This window comes from Amphibalanus amphitrite, unplaced genomic scaffold (assembly GCF_019059575.1).
Source record: "Amphibalanus amphitrite isolate SeventyFive unplaced genomic scaffold, NRLGWU_Aamphi_draft 001269F_arrow, whole genome shotgun sequence".
In the NCBI taxonomy this organism is placed as follows: domain Eukaryota; kingdom Metazoa; phylum Arthropoda; class Thecostraca; order Balanomorpha; family Balanidae; genus Amphibalanus; species Amphibalanus amphitrite.
The window spans coordinates 168,327-192,742 of NW_024882762.1; the positions used below are offsets into that span (position 1 = coordinate 168,327).

At 52.1% G+C, this 24,416-nt stretch overlaps 1 protein-coding gene across 3 annotated transcripts; it reads left to right on the forward strand.

Annotated features, from left to right (window-relative positions):
• Positions 1-979: 979 nt before the first annotated feature.
• LOC122371688 (mRNA decay activator protein ZFP36L2-like) lies at positions 980-15,533 on the forward strand. 3 transcript variants are annotated; one of them, XM_043348204.1, is made up of 2 exons: positions 980-1,104; positions 13,516-15,533. In XM_043348204.1, the coding sequence occupies exons 1-2, from the start codon at positions 1,054-1,056 to the stop codon at positions 14,422-14,424; spliced, it is 960 nt and encodes a 319-aa protein (XP_043204139.1). In that variant the 5' UTR covers positions 980-1,053; the 3' UTR covers positions 14,425-15,533. The 3 variants fall into 3 exon arrangements, with proteins under 3 accessions (XP_043204139.1, XP_043204138.1, XP_043204140.1); XM_043348203.1 differs by lacking the exon at positions 980-1,104 and adding an exon at positions 9,877-10,052; XM_043348205.1 differs by lacking the exon at positions 980-1,104 and adding an exon at positions 10,164-10,421.
• Positions 15,534-24,416: the final 8,883 nt, after the last annotated feature.

The window sequence follows — 24,416 nt, forward strand, 5'->3', positions numbered from 1 at the left end:
GCATATGAATATTTAGGTATATTGATCCCAGGGCTCCAGTGCTATCCCCTTCAATGCCTACAAGCTCCATCTCTGCTTTGCTCGGTATAATTTCACTTTTAGCCCCAATCCTTATGCGGTATTTTCCGTATTTGAGTGGCACGAAGTGCTGTCTGAATGTGGACTGTGGCAGTTTCCTTCCGTATACGTTACGTTCCATCCGTGCACGTTCTGTCCATGAGAGCTGTCTATGAGGCACGTTTCGTCTGTAAGGGCAGCCATCACGGCTGCTTCTACCTTCTAAGTCGCCCGGTCCGTATAATGAGGACTGCGTCTCAATGCAACCCGTCGTTCCGTCTGTGGGTCATGACTCTATGTTGTGCGGCCCCTTCCGTTTATGATGAATTAGTCCCTATGTGGATCGTTTCGTCTATATGAGGGTTTTGTCTCTATGCGACCCGTTCTGTATGACGGGTTTGCCTCCATCCGACCCGTTCTGTCTATGAGGACTTTGTCTCTAAGCGGCCCGATCCGTCTATGGGGTTATATCTCAAGGCGGTTAATTCTGTCCATGAGTGTTACATTTCAATGTGGAACGTTCGGTCCGACACGGCGGTTCTAAAGCCACTGTCCTATCTGTTGCCGGGTCTTTATTCAGTTTACCGTCTATTGGTCTTCTCGACGGCGAACGTTGGCGACCCAGGCCCATCGTTTACCGACCGGCTGCCATTCGCACTGGGTAACATTTTGGTGAGTCAAGTTTTTGTGTCAAAGCTACGTGTTTTTACCGGCGATTTTCACTTCCTCGGTTAACGTACGGCCACATGGGCGCCGCGCGCGGGGCTCCTAGGCGGATCGGCGCAGCCCCTCCGCGCTCTGGCTTTTCAGCGCGTGAAAGTCCACCCATTGTGCAAAGCCGCAGTCCGGAAATGGGGTCAGTGGACTGTGGCCTGCGGCAAGGCACTCTCTCGACCCGAGGCAAGGCCGTGCGCCGCCCCACGCAGTTCAGTGCGCTGCCGGGCCGGGCTGTGAGCCGCTCCGCCGCACCGCCGCACCACCGCGCCACCGCCAGCCATGGAGCGGAAGGAGTCCAAACTGTCCAGACGGAACATACCGCCCGTGCTGGTAAGGCTCACTTCCTTGTTTGTCTAGCCTCCAGACCGATTACCGTTTGCCAGGGTGAATGGTATGGGGCGGATTTGCGGTGTTTGGTTTAAAGCTGGGAAACCACTTCCTTCCGTCCGTGTGCGCGGGTTGTGAAACATGTCTTATATTTCGTATATTTTCTTTCTTATTATAACCCGTAATTCATTTGAACGACACTCAAAATTATTTTCCGCTAGCGAAGATTTCTGCGTCCCTGTAGTATGGACGGAATAACCAGAGAGACTGTGGAGAGCAAGAGAGACTGGTGCGTAAGCCCTTCGAGACGACGTTCGCATTTATATCATATGGTTCGGTAAAGCAATCGTATTTACGCCACTTATGCTTACGGAGGAATGCTGAATAGGTCTGCTGTTCCTGTCGAGCTCTGAAGGCACGCTAAAACGCTTACTGTGCCGTGAGGGATGAGATGCCAGCGCGTCCTCTGACGCTTCCCGCGCCATTTCACGTGCGTCACGCGCCAATGTGCGTTGCATCAGTGGTGACGGCTTGCCGTTACTTTGCTGCCTGGGGACGACGGCTTCGCGCCAAGGCTGTTTCTTCAATTATTTACAGCGTGTCGCGGGGTCCACTGGCCGCCGGCGGTTCCGCGTTTGGCTGTATTCAAGGCCGCTCCAGCCCGCGTGGCCGCGCCGCCGCTTCTGTAGTCACGTCTGCTTCCGTCCCGAATTTGGTTATTAACGTTCCTAAGGGCGTAATCATCGTTCCAAATTCCAGTACTGGATTTCCTCTGATGGTTAGCTTAGAGTTGCTTTTGTGTGGGGTATATTTTGTAAGTCTCTTAGCACCAACATTTTAATTGATAATTTTAGGTATTTTTATGAAAGTTGAACTTGCAATTGAGATTGTGAAAATAGTCCGATCTTTTATTTTGCCGATATTGTGGGCGGATATGCACCACTCTTGTTATGTTTGTGCAAGTGACTGCGACAAATGGCAAACTGCTTTCACAAAATCTTGATTCTTTTACATACACTTGCTGTTGCTGCAATCAGTATTGAAATACTGTGCGATCAAAATTTGATATTAATAAATTGCCGATGACCTATTGTAGCCCAGGTGACCTTTCGAGTGACCGCTGGCTATCAGGTGCACCCCATGCCTTATGCATATGGGTAGAAATGCCGTGATTCTGGTTACTGGTATATTCTGTGGTTTTGGCACGTTTGTCAGCAGGAGGAATATGTGCTTTTTCTATTTTTCTTTTGCATAAAGCAATGGGAACATATTCTCATAAACAAAGGATTCAATCTCATGCCTCTATCCCGCGCCCGGTTGGGGGTCTCAGCCAACTTCGCCATGATGGGGCGGGGGCGGATGGGGGAATGGGCATGGCAATGGGGAATGTGCAAAAAGCATAAGCTACTCTGGCTAAACAAGCGCGCCAAAATTGCAAGATATTTTTTAGCTTCTTGGAAGTAAGCTGTGGGATTGACACAATTCGCCAAAGTTGGGTTATTGACTCGGACCTCACTGCCTCCGCTTAAAATTTCCCACACGGGATGAAAACTAAATGTGTCAGCCTAAATGTTATAAGAAATGCAAAATTTTGCGGCTCTGCATGCTGCAATTTTCCCTACACATGTAAAACCCAAAGATTGTCGCCAAAAAACGTCCCCCCCCCTTACCAGAGAAAGCTTCCGCGCTGTGGTGGGAGTCTGATAACCAACGTTAACCCTATTAGTGGCAGGCTCCTGGCTACCCCTATTAGTGGCAGGGGGGGGCTGTTTACGACCCCCCTTGATATCTCGAGATCTAACGGGCCGATTTTCAAAATTCAAACGGCATTCGATTTCGCTCAACGTGATCTACATTTCTAAAAAATGAAAATTAAAAAATGTCAATAGGGGGGGGGGGGGGTAGAGGGGGGTAAAAACGGGCAAATTGCAGATACATTTTAGACTGTTTATCACGGCCAGGTTTCTGAACCAATCTTAACGCAACTTTTGCCGATCGATAGAGAATGAACCAGGAATTCACATGGATCCTAAAAATATGCATTTTCAAAAATCATAGGCGGATACAGATCATTGAGATTGGGGGTACACAAAAAGTATAGTAAATAAGGTTTTTGTTGGTACTGTTTCTAAAAAGGGTGGTAATGGTCTTGTTATGTTACAATTTTCTTATGAGAGAACGACTAGAATTGTATTGGTCATGCATAGGCGGTGTCAGGGCACCTATGTTGGGAGGTAAAACATAACCCCCCTTTTTGGACGCCTGGTTCCGCCTATTATAGCAAAAACGTGTCAAAAGAGGATGCACAATACCTAACTGTATATGTTATCACATGATACCTTTCATTCACTGTTCGTAAAACTGGTGCAGCATCGTGATCTTCGCCCAAATGACTCGCTTCACGAATAGGACCCCCCAATTCCCAGTGCTCTGGAGCCGCCCCTGGTAAAGTTATGAACTTGAAATTTTCAGGGAATGTGCCCAATTTAGTTTTAGGAAAAGTCAGAAAATTTCAGCATCGTAGCTTCAGCGGTTCCGGAGATATTCCCGAAAAACCTGAGGGGTGGATAAAAACAACCCCCCTGCCACTAATAGGGTTAAAGGTGTTTCTATGGAGCAACGGGCTGTGCGGCAGTTTTTTGTCGGAAAATTGTACTGTGACTCAGCATTTAACCTGGCCGGGCCCGCGGAGTAACTCCAACCACCGCCGCCCGGGAGAAAATATACCCCCCCCCCCTGTCTAACTCCGTGAATGAGGCACGACAAACCAGTAGGGGAGAGTGGGGTAAGATGCCCAGGGTGGGAAAGACGCCCCACCCCCTCTAGCGGCGAAACAAAGAATCGAACCTGGAAATTAATGTTCTTAGCGTTAAGTGGAAGACTGCCTTGTTAACTGCACAAAAATTTGCGGAGCTCAGTTTGGCAACGGCTGGGTTGGTGATTGTATGTTTTTTATTTGCTTCTTTCAAAAAATATTTTGGTGTCAAAACATTGTAAATATCGAAGGTAAATAATTTGTATGTCCCTTGCTATGGTCGTGATACATTTACATGCGTGTACTGTGTCCCAAACAGTTTGTTTCAGGGTGTAGTTTTATGGCTAACAAATTGTACTGATTCAATGTTAATGCGGTACCTTGGGGTAAGATGCCCCCTGCCCTGATGGGGAAAGACACCCCCCTAAATCCGTAGGCTGGCCTTCAAGGAACCCGTCAAATGATTTATTACATACTTGTGATGAGAGACAAAAGCCCGTATCTGGGACTATTGAGAGTCCAGTACGGTCGGGTGCTCCCCATGCCGGTCTCTCGGCCCACACAGCGACTTTTTGGGCGGCATCTGACTCTGAAAGCCCTCACGACGGCCTCTGTGGGCCCCATTATTGGCTCCACGGGCCGCGCTGGCATCTGAGGTCCCCACGATGGGCTCGAGGGCCCTCAAGCATCAGGAAGACCTATAAGGGCCCCAAAGCGGTCTCCGAACGCCACCACGGAGGCTTGTTTGGCCGCGCTGAACTATGATGGCCCTGACGATGACCTCTGAAGCCCTTACGACTACTTTTGAGGGCCTTTACGATTGACTTTTGTGTCTATTGCAGGCTTGAAGGGACTACTGATTCGTTCAGGCGATTCACGTGCCCATTTATGTCACTTACAGTGTAGGGGGGGGGGCATCTTCCCCAACGCCAGGGGGTGTCTTTCCCATCCTGTGGGGTAAGATGCCCCCTTTCACTTCTTCAGGAAAATGCTTAATAGCATAAAAGCTATCATATTTCAGGCACGAAAGTGTGTTATTTTTTGGAGAAAAATGATGTCGGCTTCCGTTTAAACTCCAAGTTTTTGTTTCCGAGCATCATTTTCGAATAATATATGAGATTGTAAAACCCTGGGCATCTTACCCCACTCTCCCCTACCAAACGAAAGGCCTCATGAGACGATTCTAAAGCACCTAAATTTTTTCACCTCTGGTCAGTTTTCAAGGTCAGAGGTCAAGGTCAAAGGCAAAAACCGGCACATATGTTCGAGGTTAAGGTCAAGTTCATCCTCAAAATTGGCCTCAAACTTCACACTATTTCGTACCGTAAAGTGGGGCTATTTGAGACAGTATTTAAAATCGCTATAAAATGAAGATCGTTTGATTTGTTTGTGATATTTTTGCTCAGGGAGGTGTGGAATCGAGCAGTAAATCGCCTGACCAAAAATTAAGCATAGATTGCAAACGGTTTTTATTTTATAACAATTTTGAATACTGTCTCAAATAGCCCCACTGTCTCAAATAGCCCCACCTTACTGTATATCTTGTACACTAGTTACCAAAATATTTTGAAAGATTTTGAAGGTTATCAAGCACCTATTTGATTTGTGGTTCAGGTTACGATAGAAGGCTGGCCCAATGTCAAGGTCAGCCAAGTATGTCCTTGCTAGAGGCTATTTCACTGATTCAAGTCAGCCATAATAATTCAGCCATGCTGTCATAACGCTCTAAATGGATGCCTGGAGCGAAATGGATGCCAGATTCGTGGTCAGCGACCACGCATTCCTAACATAACACCTTTCATGTTTCAAGGTCAACCAAATGTCATTCGAGGTGACATGAGGTGACCTTTTCTTAACAAAATATGTCATTCGACGCGTCTCGACAAGACAAATGCGTTGGTAACTACTGTCCTAGCTCTAGGGCCATTTTTGTTGAAGTTATCTGTGAAAAACTGAAATCCCAGCTTGGGGTCGTTGACCTGACCTCTGACCACAGGTCACCATTTTTTTTTTTTTTGTATTTTACCTCAGTCATATGCTACAAAGCCGTGCTCGAAATTCGTCTATCTCAAACTATTTTGGCAGCTGTTTGAAGTTCACGTCTGTGACGTCGAAAATTGCCGTGCGAGAGATTAGGAAAATCGACCCCGTAAAGTCATCGAGGCGGATTTTTTTACTTTGGATGTGAAATTGATGGGAAAAAAGGTAATAAAAGCTTGACGCTTCCATCCCTAAGCGCTCGGGAGCTATCGGAAATATTTGTCGGGGTGGGAGGGGGGGGGGGGTAAATAGTGTCCCCCTCGGTCGCGAAGGCTAACTTCTGAAGTTATAGGTGTTGGGTCATTAAAACGGCACTGGCAGTTTTTTAACATAAGGTTTTGATAGAGCAATTATAGAGTGAATGAAAACACGAGTTAGTTGTGGTCAGTTCAACACCATATATTGGCTGATATGCCTGCCACATTAACTTTTTCGGTAGGTCATGACCTTGAATTAACTCCAGGGCCAGGTCACATTTTCAAGCCGATCTTTGGTCAAATGATGGTCCATTCGACGAATCTCGAAACGTGTTGCTATGGAATATTGCTATAGAATATATTTCGTGCGATTGCTTTGCCATAGGAATCATTGCATGAAAAATTTCCACAACGTCAATTAGGAAGGCCCTTTGCCCTCTACATGATAGCTCGTTGACCTTAGGTCAAATATTATGGTTCATCATTGAAAGAGATTTAAAAGAGCAATCGTATATTTCTGCATTTATCTATTTTTTATTTTTGTGTATGTTGGGAGCAGGTGTTCTTTTAGACATGTTTCATTACATATATTAATTTATTTTTAGGTATAGGTAGGTAAGTTAACATCAGTTCAGCAGGAGCCGATATTTCCATTGACGTCAATAAAGAAACTGACTAAGCCTGGCGACCTCGGCTTTCGCATGGCATGATGAATAACTAATCTGCTACCTTAACTTTTTAACTTTAACCTTTTAACTTTTTTAAGATTTTTAACTTACTTTTGCTTGTTTTGTCATTTTAACCCGCGCCCGGCTGGGGGTTCTGGATTTCCACGCCCTGCTGGGGGGGGGGGGGTGTTTGAACACCCCCCCCCTTGTAACTCGGCTCCTGGGCCACGTAGCGATACGCGGAAGGCGGCGTTCGAAAGAGCGTAAAAAATAATGACGAAATCACTTCGGTCAATTTTTTGGTCAGGTCAAAGGTCAGGTCACCAGAGGTCATTGAAGGCAAAATTTCGCCGATTTCCAGGTCGAATGTCGAAAATTTTCAAGAAGCCAACGCTTAACTCGAGAACCAATAGAGCTACAGCGCCGCGGAAAAGCGCATTCGATAGCCCTATTAAAGCCCTTTCTGGGTAATTCTCTCAGATTTGACGTAACGTCAACGGTTTTGCCTGCAGGGGGCAAAAACTGCAAAAATAGCCGATTTTTTCGGAAACAGTTTTTCTGCAATAACTTTTGACCCAAGCCTTGTACGAGCTTACTTTTACCGGCATTGTGTTCCTCTCGTCAAGACGCATCGAATGAACTATAACTTGACCTTGAAAGGTCAACTTGAAAATTTGACCTCAGGTCAAGGTCATGACCTGACCGGAAAGGGTCATGTTGCATATCAGTCGATCCGTATCGTCGAGCTGAACACATCTAAGGCGTTTTCATCGCTCTAGCGTGCCTCTATCAAAAGTTATTTGCGAAAAAACTGTTAGATACCATTCGTGATCTAAGATGACCTCAGGGCATAAACAATGGTCACGGACACCATTTTCATGTTCAGTGTGTCTAAACCACTTGTAATTCGGTGTTTGGGAGTGTTTATAATGTCTTTTGTCCAAATGAGGCGCATTTCAATTTTCTCCCATTGACTTAGGTATAAATGGGGAGGTCGCAAAATTGACCTGACCTTAGGTCATCGATATCAAAATTCTGAGATATACATTTTGTACATGCTATTGCTCTTAGCAATCGCTGAAAGTTTCAAAGCGATCGGTCACTCGGTGTAGCTATGACAGACATTGAAACTTTTTATGAGGTGAGGTCACTTCAAGTGACCTGGTGACCTGACCATGAATGACCTTGGTCTGAAATTTTCACAGCATGTGTAGAATTGATGTATGATAAGGTGTACCAGAAAAGGCGGCGCTCCGCGCCGCCGTTTTTTAGATATTCGCGAAAAACCACAAGGGGGGGTGTTCAAACACCCCCCTCCCCCAGCAGGGCGCGGGTTAACGCCGTTTCGAATGCCGCTTATCGCTTGTCGGTCTGTGCTGTTGGCTAAGGAACCGGGATTCAAGCGTGTGGGGGGGGGGGAGGATACAAACGCTTCTCCCTCGCCTCGATATGCTATTATCAGACTACCGCCTTACCACGCTTAGAAATGAAAAACTTCATTCAAATGTCATTTGAAGTTGAGGCTTGTACGCCCAGCTTGCCATTCAGAGCTCTGCGCCACCGTCAGCTAGTGTCACCTAGTGGCGAATGTCTGAACCACTGGGCGAGGCCCTTGCCACCGTGCGGTCTGTTGCTCGGGGCCGAGTTACCGGAAATTTGAGTCTGGTGTTTTTTTATTGGTGAAGGGTGGGGGTGATATGACCGTTGGATGTATCGGATATAGTCGTTCATATATTTTTCATATGTAACATCATTGAAGAGATCGACTAATGCGCCTGCCCATCCTATACGAGTACGATGGTTACGAGTGAAGTACGAGTAGGCACCAACTTTCTCGACCTGTCCAAGCTCATCACATTGTTTTTTGCAATGTAAAAAACAGCGAAGACTATACACGTTTGAATATTTCTTGTCTCTTGGCATGACCCTGGCAGCCTGCCCCGCACCGGCTTGACGTGACCTGACCTGACCCTTACCTTTGGGTGTTTCGCGACACAGGGAATTACCTTTTACCATGGTTAAACTATTGCCGAGAGCTACCGATTTGACTCACCCCTTTCTGTGCGTTTTTTTTTTTTTCGAAGGGCGCATTGAAAATATTACGAGCATTTACGACCTCCCACCCTCTATGTACAGAACTCTAGGTACGCTCTTGAATAAGCACAGGAAGCCACTAAGTATTTACAGATTTTACGGTGGTCCACCATCAATGGGTATAAGTCGATACCTAGCTATGTCAACGCTCCCCCTAGTCCAGAAAGGATTTTCTTGACAGCACAAAGTTGCACTTACTGATTGTGTGGGTGTAACTATTGTTAGGTACGTAAATATACTGTATTAAAGTTATTACTGAGAGTGCATAGCTTTCACATTCAATTGAATGTTCCAGTTGTTGGTAAGATAGTGCGATGATTGCATTATTTATGTTTCGTTCATAAATAGCGACCCGATTTATGAGCTTTTTTCCATTCGTCCCTCCCGACGCGACAGACGCTCTCAGAGGCTGTCACTTAATTAATTTGTAGCTGATTCACTGTCCTGTTGGCCTTCAGTTATTCAAACACAAATTTGAGCCAATAAACTATTTATATTATTAACATCTTTCCATGCTTATATTTTACGGTGCAACCATTTAACAGCACAAATAGCATAACGATTTGATGAATCAGGAATTAAAAACACACACGCACACAAAACACGAATATTTACTACAAGATGGCAGGCTAACTAATAACCCAAATATTTTTTTCTAGCGATAACATTTGCGACATCAGTTTCGTCTTCCATATCAAACTGATTTTCCCCATTGGAATTCTTGTGACCTCACCCCTCACTCCTTGGAGGTCAAATGTTCCCATATCGCCCCGTACCGCTCCGTACGTTTTTGTTTTGTCTGGGGCATATCGGACCCCACCACGTGCTCGGCGCCCCTCCCCCTTGCACCCCTGCCCCCATTGGCACCCGCCGGCGCGCCGGCCGACGGCCCTGCCGGCCGCAGTAGCCCCCCTCTACGTCATCGCTATACGCCCGCTGATTGGCTGGCGGCGGCGGCGCCCCGCCCGCCCCGACGCATAGGACACCATATCTTCAGGCCGGCCGGGATTTTTAGCGTCAGTTGGCAACGAGGGCTGGGAGGGTACGCGAGGGGAGTGAGGGCGCGGAGCGTGGTTCAGCGAGATATAGTGTGCTTTCTTCTTCGGCTACATTTTATCCGCTGCCATGTATTCCGAGATCCTGGGAATGCTGCATCAGGACTCCATGAAGGACAAGAGCTACCTGGATCTCTGGGGGGTAAGTTGACCTCCGGCGCTCCGCCGGGGTGCTCGCCGCCCGGACTGACGGGCGGCAACCAATTCGAAAGTGGCAGTGACCGACCGGGCCGGGCCCGGGTTTCGTCCGCGCACTATAGCCATTCTATGACCTAGATCTGGCGGTAGCTGGCGCGCGCGGGCCGGCCGCTCGCTGTCGGTCTCGGCGGCGCCGTGCGTGGCTGGTAGTCGGGCGCCGGTGGTCGTGGCGGTGAGAGCAGCACGGTGGGCCGAGAGACGGGCTCGCACCGCCGCGCTGGGCAGGTCGCGCGCCGGCTGTGATACCATACCAAAGAGCGCGAGCTGTGGTGACGGCGGGTCGCCATCGTCTCCGGTCACCAGCGGACGCCAGGTAGGCGCGCGCGCGCGGCGCCAGGCGAGGTCGACAGTGACACCGGACACTAAGCTAATCGTAGTGGCAGAGGGCCTCCGATTCCTGTCAATACTTGCATTTCTTTAGTCTTATTTGAAATTAACATTCTGAAAGCTGGCAAAGATATGACATCCTCTGGGATTGAATGAGAAATGAATTCCTTTTTCCCACCGTACATTTTACCGTAGAGTCTTACCGTTGCACCTTATTGAAATTCATCACTCGTGAGCTTTTTCATACCTTTTATTCGTGGGCGCTGCTGTGGCTTGTACCCTGATCACCCGGTTCCCTTTTTATGATCTGTTGGATAAGTGTCTTAAAGGAAAAAAATATATTTTAACATTTGGGTACCTACCTAAATGGCTAAGTTTTGTCATGCACCCCTCCACATTTATTTGCCTCCATTTACCATGTAGAGGACATTTATGTACTCAGGTACGCAGTTTCCTCTCGGTCGGCCTTGCAGATAGTTTGGGTGTGCCAAGTCGCCTGTCAGGAATTTCCTTCGAACTTCCAATATCTCTCATGTGAACGGAAAACGAAACAGGAAATGATTCAGAAATATCGCGCTGTCTGGTCTATCAGCCTCATGGTCGGCCACATAGCAGAGCTATACGGCAACCGTATCGTGTTCTCTTTAACAAGTGGAAAAAGGACAATTTTCATATTTACCTTCCACGTAATCTTTTTAAGTTCTTGCTAAAAAATGATTTTCTGTTGCCTAAGCTTTTATTGAATTTCGGGTGGCACTAATAAATTGTATACGTGCATTTCAGTTTTTGGAAAACTAAAGCATTATCGATGCAACGTCACGTCACGGTTTGCTGTTCGATGTTTTGCCTGTAAATTGTCCTCATACAGGGGCTTTTACCGGGGTCAATCCGGAAAAATTCGTGCCCTAAAGCTAGGAAAGAGATACATGTTTACTCGAATATTCCCCGTTTGACAATGGGGCTGTTTTATACGAATCTAAACGTTTCGCTTTCCTTTGGGCAACAGTCTTTTTGACCACTGTACCAGTCAGCGTCAGGTAAATTGTTTTGATGCGATTTCCTGGCTTATTCATCCGAAGGGGAACTACTAAAAAGATAGTCAACAGTCGACTTTCCTGTTATACGATCATGGAACATGTATTGTTCGACTGATCAATAGCGTATATGCGGCCTGAATATGGTCAAATCCTGTTCCATTGTGGTAGGTTTTGATGGTTTCCTATCGGTCGTTACTTTAGTGTGCAAAAGTAAAGTTGAATTTGCCTTAACTCCATGGCGATTGGCGTAAGAGCCACATTAGTAGATCCCCAGAAACTGCTGGTCCATGCCTCACCAAGTTTCCCCAAAATAAGAAAAAAAATGCTTCTGTTTGTGCTGCTGTGCGTTTCGGTGCAAACTTCACAAGCAACTGTTTTAACTGCGAGAAAAAAATGCAAGTTTCATAAACTTTGGACGACAGGGGGAGTACTGAGGCACGTTAAGCCTCCGTTCGATTCGCTATGTCTCGTCATTCATTATGGTAAAGTATTAAAATTGTCTGTGGTATTTTCAGTCAACGCAGTTTCCGAATTTTTGACCGGCCATGACCCAGTCAGTTCATGTCCTTTAATGACCGATATTTTACAGAAGTTTTCCATCTCACTGCTATTACTATTACATTTGCATTCGTTGTTTTCTAGTCTCGTAACAGGTGACTCAATGTTACCGCACGTCGTTTTGTAAATGACGAGCGGAAGTCTGCCAGCGCAATCCCCGCCCCACCCCAGTGTGCCCTATTCATGTGCTAATCTCTATCGTCTCGCTCCGTTCGCCTCTGCTGGGCCTCGGGAATGAAAAGTGAAACGTGGGGCGTCGTGCCGGCGCCGTGGCGCGCGCCGCCGAGTCGAACCACGGGCCGCCGGTTTCGTTTTCTGTGCTGCCCGCGCGCCCAGAGAAACGGCCGGCCCGCCGGCCGAGCGGCGACCGGCACCACGGCTCAGCTCGCCGGCAGCGGCGCGCGACGCCACCAGATCGGCTAGTTTAAATTCAAGGCCGGCCGGTCGTGGGCTGCTCGGCCGCTCTGCCGGCTCTGCTCGGCCGCTCTGCCGGCTCTGCTCCGGCCCTCTGCCGTGCAGTGGAGGGATTCTGCCGACTGCTCAGCGGCCGGTCATCTCCCAGCGGCTTTGTCTTCTCTTGGCCTGTCGGTCGGTCTGTGGTTTTGCGGTACCAGGCCGGCAGAGCTCCCCTGCACGCTGTTGCACAATGTTGGCAGTAGGGGCGGTATGGTGGGTGTCCGGGTCGTCAGCTGCTACTGGCGGCGGCCCCGGGACCAGGAGCTGCCACTCGAGAGACCGTCGAATGTCCTTTCTCGTGCTGGGAATGAGTGCGTGGTGAGCAGACACGACTGTAATACCGCCGCTCCATCTTTCAGTGCCGTTCTCTCGCCGAGCGAAGCTCGTGATGTCCATGCTTTCACTACCCATTATAGTGGCTGTCCGAACCAGTATCACCGGTTTATCAAAAGTGATCGAGCTGGTGCCGTGCAAAACTGGATTGTCGACTTTCGGCAGTGGTGTTGGTACATAGTGCGCTATAAAGCGTTTGTGAGCTCTGAACCGGCCGTCGCCGCCGCTGTCAGTCAGCGTGCGTCGGCGGTGGTGGCTGGACCCTCTCAGGGAGATGGGTGCTGGGTGCTGAGCTGAGCTGAATGCTGTGAACGTCCACTGCCGGTAGGTAGGGGCGCCCTGCCGTGGTGCAGTGGCCGCTGCCGCCACCCCTGATCCCATCAGCACGATCTGATGAGTCTGCCTCGGCTGCGGGCCGGCCTCTGCCGGTGCTGGCCGGCTCCGTCCCATCTGATGGACATAGCGTGCGCCGAGCCCGCCTCCGCCGCGCCTGGGGATGTGTTTTCGCCGCGCCTCAGTGGCGCCTGCCAGTCTGAGAGAGAAAGAGACTGAGGGAGAGCGAGAGAGAGGGAGGGAGGAGGTCTCTCCTGAGCCCCTGTGTGCCAATCGAAAACTGGTGGATGGATGTTTGTTTGGTATTGGGTGTTCGCCTGCGCTGTGTGCCGGTCTCTGACGTCTGTTTCTCTGTCTTTGCAGGTGATGACCCCTTCGCCCAACCTATTCGGCGGCTCAGGGCTGGACAGCACGTCCAAGCCGCAGCCGCCGAGCTCAGCCTACTCGTACCTCCACCCCAGCCTGTCGCGGCGCAGCAGCAACACTCCGCAGCAGCAGCAGCCGGCCTTCGGCGGCCTCCAGCTCGGCAGGCAGTCGGCCAGCAGCGCCGACATCAGCCTCGACAGCCCCGTGGGCCGGTCGCCGCTGCCCCTGGCGCCGCTGACGCCGCTGTCGGCCGAGCTGCCGCTTCACCGCCGGCTCGACCGCAGCCACAGCGAGCCGGTCACGGAGCGCAAGCTGGCGCCGCAGAACTCGAGCCGTTACAAGACGGAGCTGTGCCGCCCGTTCGAGGAGTCCGGGCAGTGCAAGTACGGAGAAAAGTGCCAGTTCGCGCACGGAGCGCACGAGCTGCGCAACATGTCCCGCCACCCCAAGTACAAGACGGACCTGTGCCGCACGTTTCACACTACGGGCTACTGCCCATACGGCGCCCGCTGTCACTTTGTGCACAACACGGAGGAGCAGCGCCGGCCGCGCGCGCCTCTGGGCTCGGCCGGCGAGCCGCCCTCGCCCGGCTCGCTGTCCGGCTCCAGCTCGCCGACGTCGATGCTGTTCGCCGATGAGGTGTACAAGTCGACGGCGCTGACACCGAGCCCGGTGCCGCAGCCGCTGCACGTGTTCCAGTTCCCGCCGCAGCGCGACATCAGCCTGCTGCTGGCGCTGCCGCCGAGTCCGACGCCCGACTCTCTGGCCTCCGACCTGGAGACCATGTCGCTGTCCTCGGGGGGCAGCGCCAGCGGCAGTCCGCCCAGCGTCAGCCCGCTCGACCAGCCGCGCCATCTCCGGCTCCCAGTCTTCTCCCGCATGAGGAAGGACACGTTCTCGCTGTGATACGCCGGCAGTGTGCCACCAGACGCCGACCGTCGCCGCCGGCCGCGGTCGCGCCGGCTCCGACGCCCGGGAGAACGTCGGACGCGCGCGGGTCGCCCTCCCGCGGCGTCCGGCGGGTGCCCGGGCCCGGGGCGCGGGCGGCACCGCGGCGACGGCGGTGGCGGCGGCGCCGGGGCCGCGTCGGCGCCCCACCATTGTGCCTTCCTTACTCACGGGACCAAGAGAAGAGAGAGAGAGCGGCTGCCGCGCGAACTGCGCTGGTGTGCCAGTGATCGCCGCGCGGCGCGAACGGAGCGCAATGTGGCGTCACTTTAAATAGCTGTGAGCCCCGCGGTGACAGAGTGGACGTTTATCCTCATAGAGAATAGTTATTTGGTTTATTTTTAACAGAAAATTTGGGTAGCTTCAGTAGTGCCTACTAGACAGACGGCAGGCGGTCTGGATGTGACTTGCCCCGTGGTGCCACTGAGAGAAACGCGCTACAAGGCCGGCCTTCGCGGGGTATTAACATGTTCATTCGCCCTGTCTTCGGCAAGCGGGGACTGCTCCAATGTCATTCATCCATATATCGTAATGCTTATATTTATGTCACACTTATTTATTTGTATCGAGCATCAGTTTAGTTACATTATAGATGTATCATTATTTATCAAGTCGTCCTGATTTTGTAATTTGTAATACGTCTGGCTGAGGGAGTGGCTTGCGGTGGGTGTGAGCCGGCAGCGCCTTAGGGCCTGTTTTGAGGCCTCGGCTGCCGGCCGGCCCGCCGCCCGTCCGCCCAGCAAGCTCGCACGGCGCACGCCCAGTCTTGGTGAGCGGACCGGCTCGGTTTTAGCCGCGGACGTGTCCTTGTGACCCCTTACTAACCGTAGGTCTCGTTAGGTTCTCGTTTATTTCCTATTTTAATGTTAACACGGACGTGCCGGCGGCCCAGCCTGAACGGCGGGTCGCCGCGGCTGGAATTTTATTTCGACATTTTACATTTCTGGCTGTTATGCGACAACCGAGACGGAAGCGTTCTTGACTTTGCGGTGCCTGGCCGGTGACGCTGGCGCAGAGAAGTATATAGTACGACTGATGGTATTGTGTTAATACACGACTGTTCATGATATCGACTGTTTTCGTCAATGATACCATCTGATGGCCGCCTGTGAGGCGCAGCGGACGGGTGGGTTCCCAGCTGTGTGACTGGTGTGGCGGCGAGGTCGCACCTGGCTGACCCCTACCGACCTCGAGCCGACCGATCAGGAACAGGAAACGACCACAAGGTCGGTCAGCGGCGGCGGAACTGAGCGGGAGAAGGGCGCGGCGGCGGGCCGCGGCCCTGGGGGGCTGCTGGGAGACGCCGGCAGCCGCCCCCGCCCCCGCCCCCGCTCAGACGCCGGCCGCTCGAGGCCAGCACAAAAACGGCGGCGAACGTGAGCGGCGGCCGCGCCGAACGTGACGCTCTTTGCGCTGACGGCTGGCTACTACGCATGAACTGGGCTTGGCCTTTGAGCCGATTCTGCCGTGGCGTCGGCTGGCCCGGTCGCGGCCGCCATGACTGTCCCGTGTCACGTGGTGTGGGCCGTTGACGTCACTCTGACGTCACGCCTGTAAATACCGGGCCGGGAATGCTGGTCGTCGGTTGGAACGGTACGGCGCGCTGCCAAAGGCGGTTTGGGGCTGTCCTCTACCGTAACCTTCACTCCCCCCTCCCCTGACCTGCCCCTTCCGGTCCCCTCGCCGCTCCTTCACGCGTCGACGGAGCGACGATGGGGCTGCGCCCGCCCACGCTCCGTCTTTGTGAGCAGACGGCGCCTCGGCGGACGACCGGGGTAGGTGTCGATTCCCCAAGTTTTCGTGTGTTGAGTGGCGCTCGGCGGCACCCCTCCGGTCTACGGCGTGAAGTCACGGTCTGCCCCGCCCATAACTGCGTCGAATCGTGCCGGCTGGCGGCGTGGCGACTGCGACCTACGTCAGAGCCGTCCAAAGCTGGCCGCAGTCACCGTGTGTTACGGCGGGCGCGCAGGCGACCGCCGGCCCGCCCCGGTCAGGACGTGTTGTGTTAGTAACTCACTACTTCGTGACGCCTGGAGCATCACATAAGCCGTCTTCGTGGCCACATTCAAACCGCCCCTCGGGCTTGGCGGTGAACGGATAAATCCTCCGCCTCCAAAATCCTGTCCAAGATGATTTCCCTTTTTAAGAAAACCGGCTCGTCGGTGGCCAGCCGAGGCCGTTGCAAAACAGAGAGGAGTCTCTGCAACAAACCCGTTTTGACCGCAGGGTCGGCGGCTCGGTGGCCGGAAAAAGGAGTAACACCGAAAGTGGTCGGAATGGGCTGCGGGTGAGCGCCGGCCGCTCGGCCGCAGCCGGTATGGGGTGGGGCTCGGGGCACATCTGAGGTCTGAGTTGACGGCGCCTGGCTCCATTCCGGCTCTGCCCACGTCCCTCTGGCACGGTGCCGGCCGCGGGCCGACGGTATTTTCAGACCTTCTGGCGACGCCTCAAGGTCAAACAGGACGTTCCGGCAGCTCCCCTCCCCTCCCCTCCTGCCCCTGCCCTCCCTCCCCTTTGGTGAGGCCAGCGGGCGCCAGAGACCATGACCGGTTCCAACTTCCAGAGCCTTCTTCATTCACTGGCTGCTTTTATTGCAGACATCCGAAGAAAATGCAAATAGGTAGTAGCTATCAATTCACTGACAAAGTTTTCAGAGCGAAACTTCTCTATCACTTTCACGTGCCGATTGATGACACTGCATGCAACTGCATAGTGCATAATCAGGGGACGGTATCCGATGTCTGGTGCTCAAACGTGCTATGCATAAACATGTCGCACTCAAATTAAATTACATGCACAAAACGTGGTCATTTTCTGACGCAACGTTCAAACAGCACTGCTCGCTCACCCACTCAAACTGACAGGGGGACTGGCTATGCCCCTGACCATAGGTAGGTAGGTACTGGATCATTTTGCACTGCACAGAGAGCATGTATCGTCGGGACCTGGAGCCTGCGGCGAGCCCCGAGTCGATCACAATTCACAGTGCTCTGCAAAAGAGAGACGCAAAACTTATGTCAGCGGGAAGCGAATTCTGGTGCGTGGAACTTGAAAATGGACATTTGTTTATCAGCCATTTAAAAATAAGAAAGCGGTAGCTTAATTCTTTACAAGAAAGAATTCTTGCTCTTGTTCTCCTACCCCTATTAGTGGCAGGGGGGGGGGCTGTTTACGACCCCCCCTTGATATCTCGAGATCTAACGGGCCAATTTTCAAAATTCAAATGGCATTCGATTTCGCTCAACGTGATCTACATTTCTAAAAAAAATTAAAAAATGTCAATAGGGGGGTAGAGGGGGGTAAAAACGGGCAAATTGCAGATACATTTTAGACTGTTTATCATGGCCAGGTTTCTGAACCAATCTTAACGCAACTTTTGCCGATCGATGGAGAATGAACTAGGATTTCACATGGATCCTAAAAATATGCATTTTCAAAAATCATAGGCGGATTCAGATAATTGAGATTGGGGGTACACAAAAAGTATAGGTAGTAAATAAGGTTTTTGTTGGTACTGTTTCTAAAAAGGGTGGCAATGGTCTTGTTATGTTACAATTTTCTTATGAGAGAACGACTACAATTGTATTGGTCATGCATAGGCGGTGTCAGGGCACCTATGTTGGGAGGTAAAACATAACCCCCCTTTTTGGACGCCTGGATCCGCCTATTATAGCAAAAACGTGTCAAAAGAGGATGCACAATAACTTTGTATATGTTATCACATGATACCTTTCATTCGCTGTTCGTAAAACTGGTGTATACAGTTATAATACATCAGCATCGTGATCTTCGCCCAAATGACTCGCTTCACGAATAGGACCCCCAATTCCCAGTGCTCTGGAGCCGCCCCTGGTAAAGATATGAGCTTGAAATTTTCAGCGAATGTGCCCAATTTAGTTTTAGGAAAAGTCAGAAAATTTCAGCATCGTAGCTTCAGCGGTTTCGGAGATATTCCCGAGATATTCCCGAAAAAAGGGGTGGATGAAAACAACCCCCCCTGCCACTAATAGGGTTAAGAAGGCATTTTTTAGACGAGTGTTACTATACATATGATACATTTCGAGTTCATTCACCTTCATATTTTACGTAGCTCAGCTCGGTGGCGGGCAGAGCTGTCGTCTGTCGGCCCCGCCGACACAGCAGTCAGAGCCCAGGACAGCGACGCAGTGGGACGGTCGGCAGCGACCTTCAGCGCCAGTCGACTGGGCGGCATCGACCTGTGGACGTCAGCGAACCATAACACACACACACACGACCCCTCCCCCTGCACTGACCTGTGACCTTTGCCGCACACCGTCCACCGAGCGCCGCAGGGTCAAAAGGTCACCGACCGTCACTAAAGGTCACCGGGTGCCGCCCCCGGGGCTCAGTGCTACTCGGCTCAGCGGGCTCATGCCTCCCCTCTCCTCCCCTTCGCCTCCCCTCCCCGGCCCCAACCATCGCTCCGCTCCCGCGCGTCAGGTGTGTGGAAAATGCCCGTAAGCCTGCCGACAAACAGTCCCGGGTACTGCCAGCGCCTATGGTCGACCCTCGCTCCCTCCCTTCCCTCGGTCCCGACGGTGCGCGTCGTGGAGGGGTGCCGCAGGCATTTCGGTACGGCTTCTGTGGTGTGTGTGTGTGTGTGTCTGTGTGCGAGTGTGAGCGAATGCTGGGGACCGGGCCGGGCCGCGGAGGGCCCCGGTCCGTCCCGCGGACAGGTAATTCAGCCCGTTCGCCCGGCCGACCGGCGAGGATCGGTTTCGGCCGGCCTCCACCGCAGCGGCGATCACGTGACAGCGGGGAGCGGCGGTCAGCCGGGCCGCGTGTAGGTCACGTGGTCGTGGAGAGCAGGTGACGCGGCGCCGTCAAATTACACAAGCCGAGTGCACCGTGAAAGTGGCGTGCACGTTTGGCCCGGCCGGCCGAGACAAAGGGAGACGTCTCGAGTGGCTCCGCCCGCGACTCGACGACTATCGAGTACCGAGTCAAAGCGGAGTCACCGACTACAGAGTCACAGCGGACACAGCGACTGCAAGTCACGTGACTCGCTGTAGTGACTCGAACTATCTCGAGTTGGTGCGATGTGAGCTCAAGCATGGATCGATATGTAAGCAAGCCGAGCAGACAAAATTCTCGAGTGCTACATGAGTACGCTAAAAATCGTAACTTATGAAAGGTAGGTATTCGTCTTTTTGCACCGACAAGAAATCATATTTTCGTTTACGCTTATTTTTATACCAGCAGTAAGAAATAATATAATTAGGCAACATACGATTGCAACACTGAAGCCTTCCTGAACCCCGTACCTAAAACCAGCGTCAAAAACGGCTACATAATGGTGAAACCGAGACTGAAATGACGAAACGCGACATATTGCACGGCAGTACCCATTTGTCCAAACAACCAGTTTGTTTCTTTCAGCGCGCTGAGTCGTGACCTTTTGCGTTGCGCAGTCGCTCCACCGTATCCATGGCGCTGGCCTTTCAAAAGTTGACGGACGTCTCGTTAGTCGTTTGCAGCATTTTGTTGGTGGACGGCAGAGGATTTTCCGCAAGGTGCCTGCTTCCGCGCATGACGTTAGAGTCCACGAGGCATACCTAGACGGACGGCGTCCGGCTCGGCGTCAGTCCTGCAGCTGCACGCCTAATTTGTTGATAATATAAGGGCAATTTGAATACCTTTGCTCATTTATCATTTTGCCTCTGCGGTCCTTAAAGTCTCCAAAATGACCTAGCTTTAGTTGCAATGAAGTTGTTGTGAAGAACCGTTCATTGCCCCGAGAAGCTGTTGTTTAGGATTAATGTTTCAGTTTTCACAGCCGTCAGCCCTTTGGTTCCGTCGATCGTGTTCGGTCAGACCCAGAACCCCTGACTTTCCGAGGGCGGCTCGTCCCCCCCCCCCCCGCCCCCTCTGACGGGCACTGCGCAGTGGGCACCGTCCATCCGGGAGTCGAGTGGCGGCTCATGTGGCCGTGTGCCAGTCACGGCGTCCGTAGCTCACCGGGTGCCGGTTTCTCGCCATTATACCGGCCCCGGTCAGCTACTATCGCCCGCCCGGCTCTCAGCAGCCCTCCTTGTGCAACGCCACAGCAGAGCGCGTGCCGCCTGAAAAGGTGCATTTCATCGCGGCCACTCCGCCGCGTCATTTAAACGCATGTCGCTTGCTCAATACTCGCACGAAACAAAGACAGCCGGCGTTTTGTGTCGAGAGTGAAACTGAGGGCCCTCGATCACTGAATTTGTTTAAACCGATAAACATAATGGCATATTTATGTGAAGTGATGTAATATTATGCACGATTTCGACAGAGGGAAATGGAGATACCTAAATAGAATTAAAACTGCTCACTACGATTTTCATGAAAAAAAAATCCGGCTACAGCCTATACGTGACCTCTGGGCTTGACATTTAGGGTCTGAACTTCAGCGAGCAATGACAGAGTCAGGACTCAGATCACGCACTCTGACACGAGGGGCTATCGATAACGACAGTCAATGTACAATTTTCAGAATCTACACAGAGGGCACATTATTAGCTTCCTGTATGATGGACCGTAACCCCCAAATAGCTATTGCAGAGACCGAGACACGTTCCCAGACTTTTTATATCAGACCCATAGTCAGAAAACCACGGTGTCCGACTCCAATTCCGACTATCTATACCAAACTCCGACTCTGACTCCTACTTCTCCGACTATCAGAGACTACCGATAGCGGCATGGGTCACAGGCCGAAAAGGCGAACATTGTACTCGTATTTCAAGAGTGGACGGTGGACGGTTACGGTGGCCACTGGACTTTGGACAGCTGACATTGAGCAATGGGTGTGTGCGCTTTGGGTGGTGAGTGTTGATAGAAGGCAGTAGACACTAGATGGTAGGCTGAGTGTGCGGAATAAGTTAGTGGTAGCCTGGTGGTCAATTCAGTGGACCAGAGAGCTGAGATAAGGCCGAAAGGTGTGGAAAGTAGACAGTGGGGGGTAGATTGTAGTCGTAGACATCAAAGATAGTTGGGGGCCGTGTCAATGTTGACAAGAAGCTGACTTGACGACAGACGGTGGACGATTGATGGTGGACGGCGATTGTGGATGGTGGCCGATATACGGTGGACGATGGACGCTGGACGGTAGAAGATGATCAGAGAAAGGCGGGGGATGGCGGACGGTGGACGATAATATAGTGGACGACAGACGTGGACGGTGGATGGTGGCAATAGATGTAGGACGGCGAACGGTGGACAATGGACATTGAACGGCGGACGGTGAACGGCAGACGCTGGACATTGAAGGGTGGACTGTGGATGGCGAAGGACAGACGGTAAGCGGCGGACAATGGACATTGAACGGATAGACGGTGGACGGGAGACGACAGACAATTGATGGTAGACGATGGACGGCGGACGGGAGACGCTGGATATTAAACGGTCGCCGATGGACGCTGGTCATTGAACGGTGGACAAAAGGGCGGCCCTCTGGGTCAGAGAGGATCTCACTTTCTCTGGAAAGGAGAGACCCATCCGGGCGACACCACCGGCCTCTGGCCTGGTTCGAACTTAGATCCCACAACTCTGGCATGGTCCCATTTCCCCTCCCCTCCACAGGTGCAAGAACATGTCTCCTCCTAGTCACGTCTCCGCGTGACCCCACATTCCGCCCATCTATGGGTTATCCAGAAGAACCTCTGTTTCAGTCACGTCCCCCGCGTAACCATTGGTTGCGACTGCCCTGCTTATGCCGAGTCGTGCCCTGCCCGTGTCCATCCATTTCGCGTGTCGTGTGTTACTGTATTGTGCAGTATCGGTTAGCGCACCTAAAGCCTTTCTAGGGTTTGAACTCTTCCTAGCTCACACGGATAACCCCAAACAATCTAGTGTTCCCACTAAGTTTCGAATCTTCCGCCGTTCACGATTTCAGATGCATGGCGGAATCGGATCTGCCATGCCTCCCCCTCTCCGCAGTGGAAGTGCCCAGGTCAGTTCAGGTCAGGTCAGGTCAGCGACCGGCCGGGATGAGTAAGCTCATGACAATCGCGAGGTCGCGTCGCGCCGCTTCGCTCGCCAAATCTCCCAGAAGGCGGCTAGTTGGCCCGGAGCTGACGGTCAGGCAAAAGAGAGAGTTGGGAGCTCCGGAGAGAGGCTGGGAGGCGCCGATGCAGCCTCCCTGGCCGGCTGCCAGGAGGTTGCGGTGAGATGGTGAGACTACCCGCGACCCGGCCCGTCCCGTCTCGGCCCGGCCCGTCCCAGCCCGGCCCAGTTCGGCTCAGCTTGTCAACCAGGGCTTCAGAGACGCTTCGGCCGAAAATTGGACGGAGAAACTGACTGGAGACGAGAGACACAAGGACGGAGGTTCAAAGGCTTTCATATGAGCAGCACGGAAGAGTCGAGCAATCCTAGATACATCGCTGGCTTAAATATTATTTGTGATTCACTATATATAGTCGTGCTTAAGGTTAAACAGTTTTGCCTTGCCAAAGTCCGAGTGTTCTTTGTGTGAAAAATCATGAACGTGTTGAAAAGGAAACGAAAATGTTATCAGCCAAATCTATTTTTATAGAGTAATCTCCCACTACAACATGAGATGGCTGTCGTAATGATAACAGCGGCGTGGAAGACGCCCGTTACTCGAGGATCATCTGACGACATTACAAGTCACGTCGACGCGGCTTATCATGACGTTCATGTGACCCTGATGGCCAGAAACCTAGTCAAGCATCACGTAGAACCAGCTCGGGCGATTACACGGTGCTAATGCCGCCATCCGGCGTTGAGGTGCACGCTGTCTGTCTCAGGAAAGGTTCACAGGTGAGTCAGCCCAGTGGCGGGGCCATTTCCTGCCCGTACCAGTCACGAGCCGTTTAGACTAAGAGCCCTGAGCTCGTCTGCACACGGACGAGCCGGTAGCTCGGCAGCGGCGCCTCTCGCGCCCGCGCTCGCGCCGGCCAGCACCACTTTCTCTTGCTTTCTCAGTTGGGCGAGACGCGCGCGCTCGCGGGCTCGTGGGTTATCACATCGGGCCGTCGGCCGTGCCGGTCATGTGCAGCTCTTCTCCGACAGCGGTCAGACGGGTATCAGTCTCACCGAACCCGTCCCAACTCTCCGCACTGCACTGGAGCGATCGCAACATCGGCTTCCGCGAAGTTATTGCGTATTCGCTGTCTATTTATCGACGCTCTTGTATCTTAACCACAGGGTGTTAATTTGATTATTTATTTGACGTGGGTTGGGTCGTGTGCAGTTAATGGATGCAAGATACCACAAGATCATTTTCACTAGTCATGCTTTCTTTTTTCGAGTCCAACGCGTCGAGCACGATGCCGGGCGTGGAGAGCAGCGTTTTCTTACGTGGTATGAAGTGAGCCCTCCGTGCGCATGGACTACCTCTGAAGACCTGTTTACTGCTCCCCCACCTCTCTGGAACCATGTTGCGGGCAGATAATCGATGGTTTTACCCCGGTATTTTTCATCTTTGAGCGACATAAAGGGTTCGTCTACGTCTCGAGTGAGATCGCTGTTTCAGATGGAACATGCAGCGTCGTGTACGAGTATACATTCCCTGCATTGCACAATTTTTGGTACCTCACATGCGTCATCTTAGGAAAAGCTACGTGGCGGCTGTCTTCTGAGATGTGATAATTTGTCACGATGGATCATAAAGAACGCGATTTGGGTGCAGACGGCCATTAACAGCCAATACTGGACAACAGATCTGGGGAGCGTACAGTATGAGACACCCTAATCAGTAATAGGGCCCACCTATTAGCTTGATTTGGGGCTCGAATAGAGGGAGCGGAGGATGGCCAGCACGAGGAGGGAGGGAGGGGCAGAGGGGTGGGAGGAGACCCGAGTCGTGGCGCGGTTGGCGACCCGGGTCCAGGGGCAGGGGACCGGGCTTCGGCCGAAGCGAGATAAGACACGCACAGTACACAGGCCGCAAAACAGGTCGGGCAGTCCAAGGCGCGCGCTCAGAGACGGCGGAC

Bases quoted from the DNA above. Each gene is read 5' to 3' on its own strand.
- LOC122371688 (XM_043348203.1), top strand. From the start codon at position 9,981: ATGTATTCCGAGATCCTGGGAATGCTGCATCAGGACTCCATGAAGGAC. The intron at 10,053-13,515 runs GTAAGTTGACCT...CTGTCTTTGCAG, and splicing joins GCTACCTGGATCTCTGGGGG to GTGATGACCCCTTCGCCCAA.